Source organism: Vulpes lagopus, chromosome 1, assembly GCF_018345385.1.
Source record: "Vulpes lagopus strain Blue_001 chromosome 1, ASM1834538v1, whole genome shotgun sequence".
NCBI classification, from domain to species: domain Eukaryota; kingdom Metazoa; phylum Chordata; class Mammalia; order Carnivora; family Canidae; genus Vulpes; species Vulpes lagopus.
This window is the reverse complement of record NC_054824.1, coordinates 45639286-45658554: the sequence shown is the minus strand read 5'-3', so window position 1 is coordinate 45658554 and position 19269 is coordinate 45639286. Positions and strand designations below refer to the sequence as shown.

The window sequence follows — 19269 nt, the reverse complement described above, 5'->3', positions numbered from 1 at the left end:
ATGGACCAGCATGTCCTGGATGCAATAATGCAGAGTAGTTTTGGCAGTTCAGCACCGGCAATCAAGATAGAAATCATGTTGTTTATAGAATGTGAAGAAGTGTTTTAATTGTTGGGTCACAGCCAGCAAGTCTCCATTTCGCTAACAATAAGAGGCACATACAGATCTGGAAGACCTTAAAGAGTGCTTGCCAAAATCAGTTGACATTTGAGTACATTTCTCTGGAGGAGGGGTTGAGAGGTTGAAAGACTGAGAAATGGATAGAGAAGGCCAGAATAAATTATATGACAGAAAACGGATACATTTTTTTTTCTGGGAAAATTTATCCTAAGTCCTAAGGTGCAGATAAAGCTTCCATACTATAGTGAAAGCTTCTGTGTGCAGGATAGTGTCTTGACTATGCATCTTTGTTTCACATACATCTTGCCCCTTAGTTGGTCCTCATGTGATGTTTGTTGAAATAAATCTAAGAGAATGGTGTTTTATGGACTATTTCTATCTATCCTACTAGAATAATTGTCTTTACTTTTATTTTCAAATACATATCTAAGACTGGAAGGAATGTGAGATTCTCTAATTTATGAAAATAAGAGGTTTATTTTATTTAACATGTATTTGGCTTACAGTATCTCAGGCAGTTATTGTTGTAAAGTAAAACTCTTAGGTATTTCTCCAAGTTGATGATAGGGACACATACAAAAAATTAGAGTATATTTGTTTTCTATTGCTGCATAGTGGAATTACCACAAAATTAGCTTAAAACAACACACATTTATTATCTTACTGTTTTTCTGAGTCAAAAGTTTGGGCAAGGTTTAACTGGTCTTCTGTATTAGAGTTTCACAAGCTTTATTCAAGAAGTTGGTTAGGTTGGGGTCTTAATCAAGGTTCAACTGGGGAAGCACCTGCTCCCAAGCTCCCCGTGTTGTTGGTAAAATTTAGTTTCTTGCAGTTGTAGAACTGAGGGCTTCAATATTTGCTGCCTGTCAGCTAGAAGCCATCCTCAGCTCCTTGCTGGTTGTTGGCTGGAAGCTACCCTCAGTGTTGTGTCATATGGACCTTCCCCAAATTGCTCCATGTTTTATCAAAGTTAGCGAGAATCTCCTTGCAAAATGCAGCTCTCAATCTTATGTTAACCTAATCACGGAAGTGACATTTCATCACTGTATTGTACTAATTATTCTGTTAGTTAAAAGCAAATCATAGATCTTATCCACCCTTAAGGAGAGGGTATCATGCAAAGGCATGAATACTGGGAGATGGTATGATGAGGACTATGTTAGAGTCTGCTCACCACATATAGAAAGGGAGAAAACACAATTCTTGTCACTTCTATAATTCTATCACTGGTAATATTGACAATATTTATTTAGATTGAATGACACAAATATTTCAGACATTAGAAACTCAGTAAGACAACCTTTTTTTTGTGTTTCTGTTTCACTTAATTACACAAAAATTCATTTCCTTCAGGGTTCTAAAGGTGGTTATCTTGCTGGATAATTTTTGCATTATTATATTTTTAAAAATAATTGCCATTGGTTGAGTTCATTATATAGCAGAATACTTCTTAAATAAGACCTTGGTTTTGTTTCCTTCAAAAAAATAACCATGGCCAAGGAAGTTATCTTCACTCAAACTCGAAATTCACTATTTTAAAGTCCTTTAAAACCTTATCTGTTATATTTTTCCTACATCAAATAGGCCCATATTGTTGTTGTTATTTTTTCAAATATATAAACCAAGGCACAGACTTGTACAGAGTTAACCAGAACCAAAGGGTTTAGATACCCCAAGAGCCAATATCCACTTTTTCCACTAAACCATGCTTTTTCTTCAAATTTATTAGGTCAGTCTGTGATTGTTTGGTAAATATATCACCTTGATTTTATCATACCTGTCCTTTGTTCCTTGTCTTTGCTATTTGGCTCTTTCTCATTTTTCTTTTCCTATTCCAGTGATTATTTTCAGAGCCCGTCTCTGCCCACCATTTCTTATCGTACTCTTTGATAAAATTTTTCTCTTTCCCACACTATGCACATAGATGTTTACTTTTGTGAAGTCATTAACTACTTGATAGCTTGCCCCTTAGAAACACTGAGGTGAATTAATTAAGATATTTCCTATGAGATTCGGTTAATTTTTCCTTGACTTGAATTAATATAATCTACACATGTTTTAGCATTCTCTCTGTCATTATTTGTAGCCCTGCAATAAAAATTTCTCAGAGCATTAAAGAATTTTGGGAATATGTTCTACACTGTCCAAATAAGACTCCCCCAGGGTTGATTAAGTTAAGACATTTTAGTGGAGCAGAAAGTAATTTTAATTAAAATCTTCTGAGGCTTATAAGCATGATGAATCTTTATATCAAGTAAAAAGGTATATAGGCTTTTTCTTCCTTGATGTAAAGATTGCAAATAAGGAGAAGAAATAGATATAAGTATTCTTCTCCATCTTTAATCTTACAGATCTAAGTAGATCTTTTATTTTTTAAAGATGAAGCAAAAAAAAAAAAAAAGAAAACCACAATAAAAATGAATGCATCAAAACTATTATCAATAAATAAGAATCTGTCATTCATATGTCCTCAAAGCAGAACACCATGGTAAAATTATGCTTGGATCCATCTGAAATTGCTGAAATCAGGTCATTCGAAATTGTCAAAATCAAGTCTAGTTACGTAGTTATTTTCTGAGGTCAAGTATTTCTTGACATTGGAGTCACAGTATATAAATTTCTTTGAACAAACAAGTATTCACCACATGTGTGCATGACTTAGATGATGCATATGCAGACTAAGAGGTTCCAGACCTTTCTTTCCTATCATCCAGGTGAAAATGCTGCTGATTTCTGTTGTTTTAAGAACTTGGAATCATGAAATATAGGTTGGAGATCAAGGGGCTGAAACTAACCTGATGCAGGTGCCATTGTTGTGGCATAGATGATGAGCACACCATGGGACATGGCAGTTCTCAATGTTCTTTCCACGTAGTGCTTCATCAATGATGAAGAATTCTTTGTTGTTTACTTGAAGCTCTTGAATGCAGCCTTTGAACCCAAAAATCTGACCTGCATTCTTATGGATCTTAACATTTGCTGGGATGTGGCCAAGGAACATTGATTCAAAATGTACCTACAGGAAAAATAACAACAAAAAAATCTTGTAAGTTATGATTAGATTATATGAGAAAGACCTAGAATGTTTTGTTCTATAATGCATGCTTTAATGTATTTTACCATGTAAAATGGGTCATAATTGTTACTTACTTTTGTCACCTCTACTAGATGGTAAGATAAGTTATTTTAGAAAAAGGCTCTTATGTTTCTTTTGTATTTTTCACAATATCTAATAAAACAGTAAAAAAAAAAAACATTCAGTAAAATTTGCTAATTGATTTCTCTGAAATGTATTTTGGAACTCAAGTGTTTGCATTTTAATATGAATATTACCAAATAAAAACTGATAAAGAAAATAGAGGCTTGTTAACTATTGTTAAAGGGATTGAGTTGTGTTCCCCCAAATTTATAGGTGGATATTGTAACCCTCAGTAGCTCAGAATGTAGCCTTATTTGGAGTTTATTCCCTGACCAGAATGACAATAAAATCTCTGGTATGAAGTAAACTGTGACTTAATCTCTCTTCCCACACTACAGTAATATATATAAATTTAATTCTCATCATTTATATGAATATAAAAGGTAGCTTTCTCAAACATGAAATTTATAAGTTACCAACGAATTCTGGATGAACTGGTAATGAGACCCTGATCATCAGGGCTGTAGGCATATGAAAGGTGCATGCAGCAGCATTTGTGCAGTTTATGTCTCTGATGTTCTTATTCCCAAAACACATTCACACACTCCAAACTGATAGCTGAAAAGTATATAAATTGACATGACAGGTACACTAAAATGGAAAACTGTCATTGCAAGAATTCTAAAACTAGTGCCAAATAATTAAGTTAAGGCTCTGAGGGGAGGAGAGGATGGGGAATTCTCAGTAATGCCATTTAATGTTTATATTAATATGCTCTGGTTTGATGCAAATGTGCTTTTAGAGAACAGAAGCATGTTCAATTCTAGGAACATCAAAGCATCTCTATGACCCATAATAGATCAAACTAACCCTGTTATTTGAGCTTTTATTCTTTTCTGGTGACTCAAGTTCTTCTCCTGAAGGCATTCATTAATTTTTTGTGTGTACTTTATAAAAGGTTCAGATATATAGTCACCTAGAGGATGCCTATTTTTGGGCATAGTGGGGTGGAAGTCTCAAGGAGTATTAAAAGAGCCTTCATGTAACACAGGAGTACATCTAATTGTTTTCACATCCTTTTTCATATGCTAAGTCCATTTATATTAATTACTGTAACAAACTATTAGCAGAATTCTTTTATCATTTAAGATAAGTGACTCACTGCTAATGCAATCTGGAATCTATCATGAACCTGCAGACTCAGCGAATTCAAGGCCATGACCTCTTCTCACCAAGGGTCTCTGACATCTATGTGTATTGATCACACACCTGGAACAGCAAACTCTCTCACAGCTTTGACAAGTGTGCTGTTTTAGCACAAAACTGATAGAGGATGGAAGAATATCCTCCTCTTCTGTCAGCAGTGGGCAGATTTGAGGGAAAGTCTATGGAGCTATCTATGATTTATTAGACCATTAAAAAACACCCAAACAATGAAAGTAGATGGCTCTTGTATTTCTTCCGATCTGAGGCTCAAGCTTCGTTGGAATCCTGAAATGTCTAAAAAAGCTGCTGCCGTTGACTGCACATAGATAACCATTAAAATGGTTGACTTCCTCTATCCCCAGACTCTTAATTATCCAGGAGCTGCCTTTTGTGTGTATAATCATTCCTAAGGAGACAGGTCTTTAAAATAAGTCTTTTCTAATAACTTCTTGTGAATCAGACTATGGAGAATAGAGTCTGACATCAAGATATGATCTTACAAGATAAAACCACAGAGAACAGACATGGATAATCAAGGAGGAATCATCAAGATAATGAAAAATATGAATGGTGCTGAGGGAAAAGAACTCTGCAAAAGAGTGAAATGAGCATTCCCTTTCCTCTCAGAGTTTTCTCTTTAAAGGAATAACATATTTGCTCTTTTATAATATGTGGGAATGAAATAAGAAGACAGGCAAAAGGAAATAAACTTCTAAAAACCAGAGGTGGAGACAGATAAGAAGCTGTTTTATCTTTTTTTTTTATTCCGTTTTAATTTAAATTTGGACATTGGGAGTCTACATACGTTTCTGTAATGATATCTTTATTCAATGTTTAGTTTTGTTTTATAGCCTCAAATCTGTCTAATGTTAAATAACTTTTTGTTAACAGGAAGGTAATTCTAAAGTAGTTTTTTACTTAATATTAACTATTGGAGTGCACTTGTCTTTACCTAAGAATATAATTACTTAGAATTGAAATTAACTGACTTTTATTTGTTTAACAAATTTTAATTTTTAACATTTTCTGAATTGTATGCAGAAAACATCATGTCTTGGAATAGGGATGAATAAGAGGTGTTGGGTAAAATGTTTGGGGAGAAAGATTTATTTAAATAACTTCTTACATATGATTTGTCTTAAATTTTTAAAAATTTACAGTCATTAAATGAAAGGGGATCGAAAGGCAGAACCAGTATTTATTTCAATTCTTCATCTCTCTGCAGTTAGAAGATCTCTCTCTCTCCTCTTCTCCAATAATATAATAATCTGTGATCATACAGTCTCTTCTATCTTTTTATCCCTTTTAGGGGAGGGCCTCTAATATAGTTATCTTGGGATTCTCTCAGAGTTTATAGTAGTGTCTTACAAATAGGAAGTTTAATATAAGTTTGTTAAAGAATCACCTGATTAATGAAACTCAATCCTGTTTTTATCCTACAATTTCCTATTTATCTTCTAGCCTTCTTCTATTTTATGCTGTCTTAGAACCTTGCTGTTTTACTAGATTCAACATATGGGAGGAATATTAATACGGCTTTAATTCTAGTATAGCTTTCTATATATCCTTAATATATATATAACATTGAGTGTTGAGTAGTGTTTACATGGAAGTTCTTGAATTTCTTATGAGATTAATATCAAGTAGTTTACACAAAGATTTTTTTTTTATAATTTGATAAATAGCAATGAAGTCCTCATTGGTCCCATACTTTATAGTTAAATCTCTGATTCTTAAGGTTCTTTAGGCCAGAGAATGTTCTCAAAATGGTACCTTCTCACTTTGTCAAAGAAGGAACTGAACTTTAGTGAAGCAATCAATGAACTGAGTCGCTATCCTGTGAGCATAGTGATATAGGAAAGTGGAAATATTTAAAAAAAATGGGATTATTCTTGTCCATAATAGAATTTACTGTAATCTGGGGGATGAAATCACAAATTAGAAAATATAGTATACAGATCAGCAATATGGCTCCAGATATTTCTTCCCTTAGGGAGACACTAATTCAAGAACAATACATGGACCAAGTCCCTTTGTGAGAAATGAGTAGATAGTTAAGAAGCACTTGTACCCTAGGCGAGTGTGAAATCAGCTGTACTGAGGATGGCAGGAAAATCTGTGGCACTTACTGGCCAAAGGTCTCCCCCAGACTCAGTGAGGCATAATTGAAAGAAGACTTCCAGCTCCCGGTTTCTTTCTGGGGAGGGAAATAGAAGACTGAAACATATATACTATGTGCAGACTTTTCAGGGCCAGCCCAAGGGATGAGTTCCCGTCTTGGTGAATCTAAGTGCTGACAGGGAAGTGTGCCAGGTTGGGGGCTACTGAGAACAAAGGGTTCATCAAACAACTTGATCAAGCAGAAGAAAGAATCAGCAAACTCAAAGATGGGTTTCTTTGAAATTATTCAGTTAGAGCAGCAAAAAGAAAAAAAGACTGAAAAGGAGAGAGGAAAACCTGAGGAACTTAGAAGACACTATCAAATGGATCAATATATGTATTATGGGAGTATCAGAGGAAGAAGAGAAAGAGGCACAGAATACTTACTTGAATATATAAAGACTGTAAATAAACATGAGAATTTTACATTTACTTACTTACGTGTTTTCTTACTACGGTCTTTTAGTTGGAATGAAGACAAACATTGATTGCTGTATTAAAAAAGAAAGATATAATGACTGAAAACATCATAAATTTGGGAGAGAAAATGGGCACCCAGATTAAGAAGCTCAAAAACTACCACTAGAAAGAACTTCAAGGGATCCCTGGGTGGCGCAGCGGTTTGGCGCCTGCCTTTGGCCCGGGGCGCGATCCTGGAGACCCGGGATCGAGTCCCACGTCGGGCTCCCGGTGCATGGAGCCTGCTTCTCCCTCTGCCTGTGTCTCTGCTTCTCTCTCTCTCACTGTGTGCCTATCATAAATAAATGGAATTTAAAAAAAAAAAAATTTGAAAGAACTTCAAGAAGTCTACACCAAGATACATAGCCAAATAGTCAAAAGTCAAAGATAGAGAATTCTGAGAACAGAAAAAAAAAAAAAAAAGAGACTTGCCACATAAAAGGGAGCCCCTATAGGGCTATCAATGGATTTCTTGCCAGAAGCCTTTAAAGCCAGAATGGTGTGGGATGATATATTCAAAGTGCTCAAAAATAAAGTTAAAAGATAAAAGTATAAAAACACTTTAACTATAAAATGTGTCAATGTATGCACAACATAAAAAAAGATGTAAATGTGAGATCATTATATGAAGTGTGGACAGGGGAGAAGTAAATGATTAGAGCAATTGAAGTTAAGTTGCTATAGCTTAAAATGTATTATTATAATTGTAAGATGTTCTATGTAAGCCCTATGCTAACCACAAATACACTATATATAAAAGTTATGAAAAAAAAATGAGAAAGGCATCAAAATATGTCTCACATACACACACATATACAAAGGAAGAGAGCAAGGGAGAAAAAGAGGGGCAAAAAAAATCTATAAGACACAATTAATGAAATGGAAATAGCTTCTTATCTATTAGTAATTTAAGTGTAAATGGAGTAAACTCCCAATCAAAAAAAAACATAAAGTGACTGAGTGGACCAGAAAAATTAAGAAAACCCCCAAGATCCAACTATATTCCATCTATAAGAAACTCACTTTTGATTTAAGAACATACAGGTTGAAAGTGAAAGAATGGAGAGAGGTATTCCATGCAAATGGCAACCAAAAAAGAGCAGTAATGGCTATGGCTATTCAGACAAAACAGACAAGTCAACTACAGTCATAAGAGACAAAAAATGACCTTATATAATGATTAACAGGGTCAACTGGCCAGGAAGATATAACAATTTCATATATATATATATATATATATATATATATATATCAGAACACAGCACTCACTCTAGAACAAAATGGGTTTGAACTGCATAGGACCACTTTTATGCAGATTTTTTTCAATAAATATATGTATCATACTGTAAATACATTTTCTCTTCCTTATGATTTTCTTAACAATATTTTCTTTAATTAATGTTGTTATAAAAATACAATATATATATATACAATATATGAATATATATACAAATATGCATTAATCAACTGTTTACATTATCAGTAAGGCTTCCGGTCAACAGGCTATTAGTTAAATTCTGGGAGAGTCAAAATTATAAATGGATTTCAATTGTGTGGGGTTGGCACCCCTAATCCCCATGTTCAAGGATAAACTGTATGTGCAAATTAAGCAATGTACTCTTTTCAAAGGAGCAATGGTTCAAAGAAGAAATTAAATAATTCAGAAAATATCTTGAGACAATGGAACATAATATACCATAACTTATGGGATGTAGCAAATAGTTCTAACAAGAAAGTTCATAGCTTGAAAAGCTTAGTAAAAAAGAAGAAAGACTCAAATCAATAACGTAACTTTATATATCACAGAACTAGACAAAGAAGAATAAATTAAGTCCAAAGTTAGCAGAAAGTATAAAATTATATAAAAATTAGAACAGAAATAAAATAGGGAACAGAAAAACATTAAAAAATCAGCAAAGTTGAGTTGGATTTCTGAAAAGATCAACAAAACTAACCTTTAGCTCACTAATTAAAGGAAGAGAGAAGATTCAAATAAAATCAGAAATGAAAGATGACATTACAACTGATGCCACAGAAATAAAAAGGACTATGAGATAACTATGAACAAATACACATCAACAAACTGGATAACCTAGAAGAAATGGATAAATTCCCAGAAAACTACAATGTACCAAGAGGAAATCATGAATAAATTAAAAATCTGAACAGATGAATAATAAGAGAAAGAATCTGTAATCAAAAACCTCCTAACAAACAAAAGCCCAGTAACAGATGGTTTCACAGGAGGATTCTACGAAATATTTTAAAAAAGAATTAATACCAATCCTTCTCAAACTCTTCCAAAAAGCTGAGGAGGAGTGAATACTCCAAGCTTATTCTCTGATGCCAGCATCTTCCCGATACTAAAGACAGAAGAAGACATTACAAGGAAAAAAATCTGCAAGCTTATATACCTGATGAATAAAGATGTAAATCTTCAATAAAATACTGGCAAACCAAATTTAACAGTACATTTAATTACAAAAATTATGTACCACGACCAAGTGGGATTTATCCCTGTGATACAAGGATGGTTCGACAGAAAAAATAAATCAATGAGATGTACCACATTAATAGAACAAAGGATAAGGATTACAAGATTAATAGATGCAGAAAAAGTATTTGACAAAATTCAACATCATTTCTTTATAAAAAGACTCAACAAACTATGAATAAAAGGAAATTACCTTACATAATAAAGGCCATATATGACAATCCCATAGCTAATACCATACTCAATGGTGAAAACCTGAAAGCTTTTTCTCTAAGATCAGGAAGAAAACAAGAGTGCCCATTCTTTCTATTCCTATTCATCATAGTACTGGAAGTCCTAGCAGAACAACTGGGCAGGAAAAAGAAATAAAAGCAAGAAGTTCCCGTAGATGACATGATCTTATATATAGAAAATCCTAAAAAGTCCACAAAAAATTAAAACTAATAAATAAATTCAGTGAAGCTACAGGAAACAAAATCTACATAAAAAAAAAAAATCAGTTGTGCTTCTACATGCTTCCAAAGAACAACCTGGAAAGCAATTAAGAAAATAATCTCATTCACATAGAATCAGAGGGAATAAAATAATTAGGAATAAACATAACTAAGGAGATGAATACATTGAGAACTATAAAACATTGCTGAAAGGGATGAAAAAAGATGCAAAAAAGTGGAAAAACTTCCTGTGTTCATGGATTGGAAGACTTAATGCTGTTAAAAGTTCATTCTACTTAAAGTGATCTACAGATATATTATAATGCAATCCCTATCAAATTTCCAAAGGCAGTTTTTGAATAGAAAAAAAATCCTTAACAGAGGACCCCAAATAGCCAGAACAACATTGAGAAAGGAAAACAAACCTGGAAGCACGATACTTCCTGACTTCAAAGCATATTACTAAGCCACAGTAATCAAAAACAGTATGGTTTTGGCATATAGACACATACATACAAACAGCAGAACAGAACCCAGAAATACACTTGTGTGTCTATGATCAAATGATCCTTGACAAGGTGCCACATCTACACAATGAGGAAAGTCATCGTCTCTTCAACAAATGGTTTTGGGAAAACTGGATACACACATGCAAAAAAGTTGAACCTTTACACCATACACAAAAATTCAACTCCAAACTGATTATAAAGACTTACACATCAGACTTGAAACTATACAACTTGAAGAAGAAAACTTAGAGTAAAAGCTTCATAACATTAGTTTTGGCAATGATTTCTTGGATACGGTACCAAAACCACAAGCAACAAAAGCAAAAAAAGACAAGTGGGGCTATGTCAAATGAAAAAATCTCCACTGCAAAGGTAACCGTCAATGAAGGAAAAGGCAATCTACAAAATGAGAGAAACTATCCACAAACCATATATCTAATATGGGGTTAATATAAAAAATACAGAAGGAACTCCTATGCCTCAATAGCAAAAACAAATAAGCTGATTAAAAAGCTCATATTTTCAGGGTAGCCGTCATAAAAAAAAAAAAAGCAATAGCAAGTAAAAAGTGTTGACAAAGATGTGAAGAAACTGAAACCTTTGTGTACTGTTGTGGGAATGCACAATTGTGTGGTAACTATATGCGCAACAGTATGAAGATTCCTCAAAAAATTAAAAATGAAGGTATCTTATGATCCAGCAATTCTACTAATGAGTATTTATTGAAAAGAGCTGAAAACAGGATCTTTCTTTTATACATGTGTTTTTAAAAAAGTTTTTATTTAAATTCTAGTTAGTTGACATACAGTGTTATGTTAGTTTCAGGGGTACAACATAGTGATTCAACACTTCCGTGCAAACACTCGGTGCTCATCACAGGTGCCCTTCTTGATCCTCATCACCTATTTCACCCCATCTTCCCCTCCCTTCTGGTAACCATCAGTTAGTTCTCTGTAGCGAAGAGCCTGTTTCTTGGTTTGCCGCTCTCTTTTTTTCCCTTATGCCTGTTTGTTTGTAGCATACTGCATGTTATTCGTAAGAAAATATAGAGCTTTCAATATAAAGAATGGATGACCAGACAGAATGAAGATAAAATCACACTGACTGCTTTACATTGGATTTTTCACAAAACTATGAGTGTTTCATAGATTTTCCACCACTTGAATAGTCTGTGTTTTGAATCTAAAATTTGGCTAACTTGCACTCTAGCATGCCTTTTTAAAAAACTAATGTACAGTTTATATATAGTATATTGATTCGGGTTTATTGTATAATGATTCAACAATCTTATACATTACTTATACATTATCACAGTAAGTGGCCCCTTAATCCCCTTCACCTATTTTACTCATCCTCTACATGCCTCTCCTCTGGCAACATCCTGTTTGTTCTCTATATTTAAGACTGCTTTTTTTTTTTTTTTGGGTCTTTTTTCTTCAAAACTAAAATCAATTTTATTCTTACCTTAACTATCCACTTGATAGTTTTCAATCTGCTGGAGCAGAAAATGAAGTACAATAAAGTGTATTATAAGGTAACAAAAAAGCCGACATTGGAATCAGAAAATCTGGGATCAAGTCTCTTTCTTTATCACTATGAAATTTTGGACATTTGATACTCAATTTCACCAGATACTACCTTGTAAAAGAGATATTCATTCTAACTTTAGAGGGTTCTTGGGAAGATCAGATGAGAGAAAAATTTATGGCCACAATTTGGAAAATGTAATGTGCTTATGCAAATGTTAGCTATTCTTATGTACTTCCTTAAGATGCTTGTATATACTCAATAAGAGAAAAAAACTACATAGAAAAAAATGGAAATAAAATGAAATTTCCAATTCATTAAGGCCTTACACACTGCCAGCTCTAATGTGCACCAAAATTAGCACTTTGGAGCTCTAATTATACATATTAACTCTCCATGATGATCAAATGAACCAGGAATTCTTTATCTTAAATATATTTGTGTAAAGTCACACTAAGAAGCATGTAACCAACCACATCATTAAAATTAAAAGAATTCAGCAAATTGCCTGGTCTCTAGAGGGATAAACATCCTCTCTTCTTTCAATTTTCTTCATTCAACGTTTCTAAGAAAAATTCCCTGAGAAGGAACTTTTTAATAGCACAGTATAAGCACTGCCATAGCCCATAAAAATGTAAGTTTTTAAGCACTGCTTTGTATCTTGCTAATCTTTCTAAATTTCTGTGCTGTTTTTCTTAATCAAGCATAATATGTTATATGCAAAGTGTGAGAGGAAAATTAATTTCTTGTAAAATTTAATGAAACTTTGATAGCGACAGGGAGTATTAAACATATTTAATTGTACCTAAGTGTCAGGAATGATTATTCTTGTATTTTGTTGAGAGCTTTTACAAGGAATCTGCTCAATAAAGAAATATGATAAGCGTTTAGTAACTTAAAAAGAAATATTTATTTCAGATATTGAGGGCACACTTAGTCACGTTTGGAACTGGATATTTGCTTAACTACCTGAGAGACATAGGGTATCTCTGTGTCTTCCTTCTGTATTGGAGGTTTTCCGTCTGCAGTCATTTCAATCATGCAAGCAATCCGAGGGCTGCCAACAGGGATTGTGTAGCTAGAAATAAAACAGAAGAGGCCATTATTCTATGTGTGACTGGCAAGAACAGTGTTACTTTGCACATGGATGGTAAGTACTTCTTCAACGAGAGGTACTTTCTGGATCATAATAATCCTGAAATATGGCCCCAACCAAGTGTGAACATTTTAGGATAGATAAAAGATATATTTCTTTTCTAACACTGAAATTTTATTTTCCTTCTTTCTTTCTGTCTCTAAATCAGGACTTGAAATGCTTTCAGAAAGTTAAACCCCCACAAAACAAAAAGAGCTTTTCTGTATATGTAGGTAATAATACACTTTAAGTGCTAACTGTGGTCGACATATGGTCTCACTCATGTAGGAGACTGCTGGACAAGAAACAGCAATGTTAAATGATGCTAAACTGCCTAGGTAGAAATTTTCCCTCCCTGGCCTACAGGGGAAATAGAAATGGAATAAGAAATGAAAGGCTGCATACCCCTGAGCAGTGAGATTACACTGTGATATAGTTATCAGAACTCAGAAAGCATGCTGCTAATGTACTAGCTGGTACTGCATCTCAGAGATAAAGAAAAGTGTAAGGTTAAGGGAATTTGTACAATGAATAACAGAAATGACCAATACACAATTGAAAATTTATCACAGTTTACAGAGTGATGCCATCAGATGAAAAGGGATACATACTAAAGTACTTGGCATAAAATTAAATAGAATTTTAAAAGACAACTCAAATGAGATTACCCTATCACTTGTCGTATGTAATAATAGTAACTTGTATTGTTATGAAGTCTATTCCATAGAGATATTAGGCACACATTTACTAATATTAATAGTGGCTCTCTCTGCACTCTGAAAGTATTAATAATTTTAATGCTTTCACTTATTTATATTTTCTACATTTTGGATAATGAACACGCCAACTTTTTATTTTTAATTTTGACCAACTCCCCCAGTTTGTGCATGACTGAGAGCTTTCCCAGGATGCCAGATTTCTCAGGGCTAAAACCAGGTAAGTGCCTAGCAACCCAGGATCAGTTGGTAATCCTACTTTTAAAAGAAAAAGTGAGTCTTATTAAAAATCATTGGTTAAATCATTTATCATTATTTTTAAATTAACTTTGGAGTCTCAGTTTAATGGAAAATAAAAATCAGGACTTTTTTCTTTCCTTCCTTGCTCCAAAAGGGACAGCTGTTGTGCTGGTTTCCTCTTCCTCCTTACCTAGAATACAAATCTGATATGGTCCTTTTAATACATCATTCCACTACTTTTTTTGGCCTCTGCTCTAGTTTACCAAGGTCACTTCTAATTTCGATCAGATCACTGTTGAAAATTCTTCCATTCTAGGAATAACCTCTACAGCGTTCCACTTGTGTGAATTATGTATTGTAGAGATATACGAAGCACATATGTCATTATAGTTGATACGGTCAGGTAGACCTGTACAGATGCTTTATAATGCAGATGTGGGAAATATTTCTCAGGGAACGCACATGTCCTTATTAAGAAATAGTTAGATCTCTTTTGGTTTGTTTCATTCAGTGCTTGTTAAAATCTAATCATATACTGCAAAAGTATATGGTTTTTATAGAAGGAAGCCACTCTATCTGCTTTCCATTACCCCCTTCATATCTTCCCCTGACCCTTTCATCAAATGGTAGATTCTATTGTCTGCTTGATCTATGCACTATTTTGGAAATTGATACTCTAATTCTACCAGAGATTTTTCTATATGTAGATTCTTATCATGTTCATTTTTATAATGTTTCATATTTGTTTATAGACTAAATTGTGTGATAAGAAATGAAAAAATGCTGTATAAACAAATTAGACATTATGCTACATAAATCATTTGAGGAAAGATCTAAGTACATATCCCTTATGCCTCTCAAGTATTGCTGAGGCCAGCCAAGTCTAATGATTTAAAGACTTAAGGATCATATTTTGAGATAATCCATTGACTGGCTGAGTGATCTTAGGCAAACCACTTAACCTTTCATCCCTAAAGTGTGATTATACACAGAAGGGAGATAATCATTCTTGGCTTATAAATGGTTAGTGAGAATCACATTATTTAATGTACATAAATCATTCAGTGCTAATATTAAAATCCAAAGTTAAAGCAATTATTTGCTGACTAGACAGGGATCTCTAAAGAGATTTTTATGAAAATAAATTACACAGTCAAGTTGAAGTGTTCATCTACTTCTGCTAATATTGCTTGTAATGGGATTCAAAATCAAATACTCGGGTAGCATTGTTTTAAAAACTAAAATCTGACAAAACAGACATTGTTTTCCCCCAATGTCCTTAACATTCTTGTTTTTAATGTTTATGGTCTTTAGATATGCTAAACAAATTGGGAGAAACCTCTGACTTTGAAAAGACAATATACTTTTAAACTTTTAGAAGATAGTGCTCAAACTGCAAGTTCAATATATCCATAACAATGAGAAAGGTTGCAAAAATGTAAACAATGGAGAGTGGATTGTTCAATCAAGTACTTTTATATAATTGAATGCTATCCAGCTCTTATGCTGGAGTTGTAGAATACTAGCTAATGGCATGGAATAATATTTGTATAGAATAGAAAAAGTGATAAAGACAATTTGAGTGATATGACATTTTTATAAAAAATATGCGTTGAGATAATACCAGATCTACTTCCACTAATATTAACAGTGGCTATCTCTGCATGCTGAGAATAAAGATGACTTTTAATTTGTCTCTTTTGCTTATTTGTATTTTCCATATTTTGGATACAAAACATACAATAATTTTAAATTTCACCTCATAAAAGAAATATCCAATTTTATAAAAATTTATAAACATTCAGTTTTTATTTATAAAAAGGCAAAAATAATTTAGTGACTTTTCTGTTTTCCTAGATTCCATGCTTTAATTTCCAGGTAGACTATCTTCTTGCTAGGTATGCTGACCTTTGAACAACACAGGGGTTAAGGATGATCTTTCCCCGTGCCCCCTCCCCTTGCCCAGTAGTTGAAAAGCCACATACGACTTTTGAAACTTATTTTTTTTTTTATATTTTTTTTAAATTTTTGTTTATTTATGATAGTCAGAGAGAGAGAGAGGCAGAGACACAGGCAGAGGGAGAAGCAGGCTCCATGCACCGGGAGCCTGACGTGGGATTCGATCCCAGGTCTCCAGGATCGCGCCCTGGGCCAAAGGCAGGCGCCAAACCGCTGCGCCACCCAGGGATCCCGACTTTTGAAACTTAATAGCCTTCTGTTGACCAGAAGTCTTATTGATAACATATATAATCAATTAATATGTATTTTATGTTATATGTATTACAAATTATATTCTTACAATAAACAAAGCTAGAGAAAAGAAAATGTTATCAAGAAAATCATAATGAAGGGAAAATAATATTTATAGTACTTTACTGTATTTATCAAAAAATATCTGCATAGAAGTGGACTGACACAATTGAAACCCATGTTGTGGGATCCCTGGGTGGCTCACTCTGCCTATGTCTCTGCCTCTCTCTCTCTCTGTGTCTCTCATGAATAAATAAATAAAATCTTAAAAAAAATATTTTAGAAACTCATGTTGTTCAAGGCTCAACTGCATTGCTTTTTGATAGCCTCTGAAATTTCTTATTCTAGAACTTATATTAGATATCTTTTGGAAGCCTATTAAACTGTTCTCTAAATTTCTTACTCTTGCTTTCACTTTTTAGAATATTTTCTTGATTTCTTTGTCCTGTATTCTTCCTATGCACCGATTTTTTCTTCAGCAGTCTCCAGGATCATTTAAATTGTCTACTGAGTTTTAAATTTCAATGAAAAAAATCTTTTATTCCCAAGATCTTGAATATTTTTCATAATTTTTTATTTAATATATGTATATTTTTCTTTTATAATTTCTTTTTTAAAAAAGGTTTATTTATTTATTTGAGAAAGGGAGAGACAGAGAGACAGGAAGAGAGCATGTGCACGGGGGCGGAGGTGCGGGGTGGGGGGGGAGAAGCAGGCTTCCCCACTAAGCAGGGAGCCAGATGCGGGGCTCCATCTCAGGACCCCAGGATCATGAGCTGAGCTGAAGGCAGACGTTTAACCAACTGAGCCACCCATGCGCCCCTCTTTTATAATTTATCCTTTAAAATGAGTCATTCCTTCACTAGTGCTTTCTAGCATCCCAGAAATACTTATTTTAAACTTTTTGTCAGACTTCTCCATAAAAAGGATTTTATGTAGAGTGATTCATTTCACTTGCTGATTTGTTTGGTTCCCTTCTCAGTGTTGCCGTGTGCTCTGATATTGTGCTGTGCAGGCTCACTTTCAGTGAGAAGTATTCTTATTTCCCTCTCTTTCCCCACTTCCATTCTCCTTATTGTACCTTTCTGCTGTACCCCAGTATACTTGCATAATAAGAGCTCTACCTGATTTTCTGAACATCTAAACCTGAATCTTGGATAATGTGTATCTGGTAGTTTTGTCCTCTGGTGATGTTGAAGATATTCATAGGTTTATTCAGGGCTAAAAAGATTGCTTGGTACAGTTCTGCTCATGATGCTTTGGTTGCACTCTGTTTTCTTCCTAGCTGGCAGTTTGCTGAAAATCAGAATCCCAGATGACAGTCTCTCTTTTTCTTTGTGTGCAGATAGATGGATAGATGGATGGATAGATGGATACACAGACAGACATAGATAGCACATGTATGCTTGAATGAGTAGTTTTAGTTTCCTTATAGGAGCTGAGCTTCTCTGTTTTTAGACCTAGATCTTGGCAGGCCTGCAGTATTAGCTCTTGCTGCTTTGCATTTTTGTCTGTTTCTTGTTGGGGGTGGGGGGTGTTATCTTGGTTTTGAACTTGCCTTCATATTTTCAGTGTGTATTTTAGAATTTTAGAATTTTCTATATTGCCGCTACGTGTTTGACACTAACGAGGAGCGTCAAAGTATGAAGTTAGAGTCATCTTGACTAGAAGTCTTGCTTTTTTTTTTTTTTTTTACAATAGGGAAAGACAACAATAAAGATCAAATTGAGTCCTCACTTTTGAAGGGCCATGTACATAGAAAGTTACCTTTAATCTGTGAGGGGCAGAATGATGAAAAAATAAACAAGCCATTTGGGGTTCCTTTATAATTTTGCAGGTTTTAAATTTGAAGGGAATAATTTCTTTAGCTTTGTCCATTTCCCGGTTGTGTGTGTGTGTGTGTGTGTGTGTGCTAAAGGCATTTCAATTCATCTGTCTCACAATTTTTTTTCAATGGCATATTCCAAAAGCACATAACTAAAGTGGTTTGTTTTGTTTCCAGAGAGAAACAGAAGTATGGATTTTTTCCTTCTCTGAGGTACCTATATTTGATTTATCAAATCTGGGAGTTATATGAGTCACAGGCATTACACCATAATGAAATTAAATGCTTTAAAAGGCCCTTGTAGTGCTATGCTGAAGGCTCACAAAACATAGTTCATGCATAATTGCAGTAGCTATGGAAATCTGAAGCCATGATATAAAAGTAACACAACTGAACAGCATCAGCTGCTTCTAGGGAATATTGCTAAATTGATGGAATACTGAATGATTCCATAGGGGCAAAATATGTTCTTCTCTCTTATCACAGGGTTTGGCTATGAACTAGCAATGATGCTAGCTTGTCTATTTTAAATTTTGGACATGATTAGCTTTGCAGGTAAGTTTATTTTTCTACCTAAGTTAGAATTTTAAAATGAATGTAAAAACAAGCCCTCTATATGGATAACTTGTAATATAGATAGAAGTTAAATGAATCTCCAAATTAATAACTATTCTGACCAATAATAACCAACCTTAATGTTTGCCAAATGTAAGTATTGCTCTGAGGTGAATGGATAACATTTCCATTAAGCTCTGGTTTGGAACTTCCTTTAAAAGAATCTTTCAGGGGATGCCTGGGTGGCTCAAGCGGTTGGGTGGCTGCCTTCAGCTCAGGTAGTGATCCTGGGCTCTGGAATTGAGTCCTGCATCGGGCTCCTGCAAGGAGCTGCTTCTCCCTCTGCCTATGTCTCTGCCTTTCTCTGTTTGTCTCTCATAAATAAATAAATACGTCTTAAAAAAAAAAAGAATCTTTCAGGATAGACGTAGGACCGAGAGAGTGGTTAACCTTAATTGTTAGCAGCTATGATCTCCATATGCAGCCCAAAGTTTTAGTTG

General features: G+C 34.1%; 1 protein-coding gene across 1 annotated transcript in view; it reads right to left on the bottom strand.

Annotated features, from left to right (window-relative positions):
• Positions 1-19269, bottom strand: part of EYS (eyes shut homolog) — a 1534343-nt gene that overhangs the window by 197207 nt on the left and 1317867 nt on the right. The window contains exons 31-32 of the mRNA XM_041742712.1: positions 13018-13126; positions 2916-3136 (exon numbers count right to left, since the gene is read on the bottom strand). Coding sequence (XP_041598646.1) covers positions 2916-3136; positions 13018-13126 — 330 coding nt within the window. The remainder of the gene's footprint in view (positions 1-2915; positions 3137-13017; positions 13127-19269) is intronic.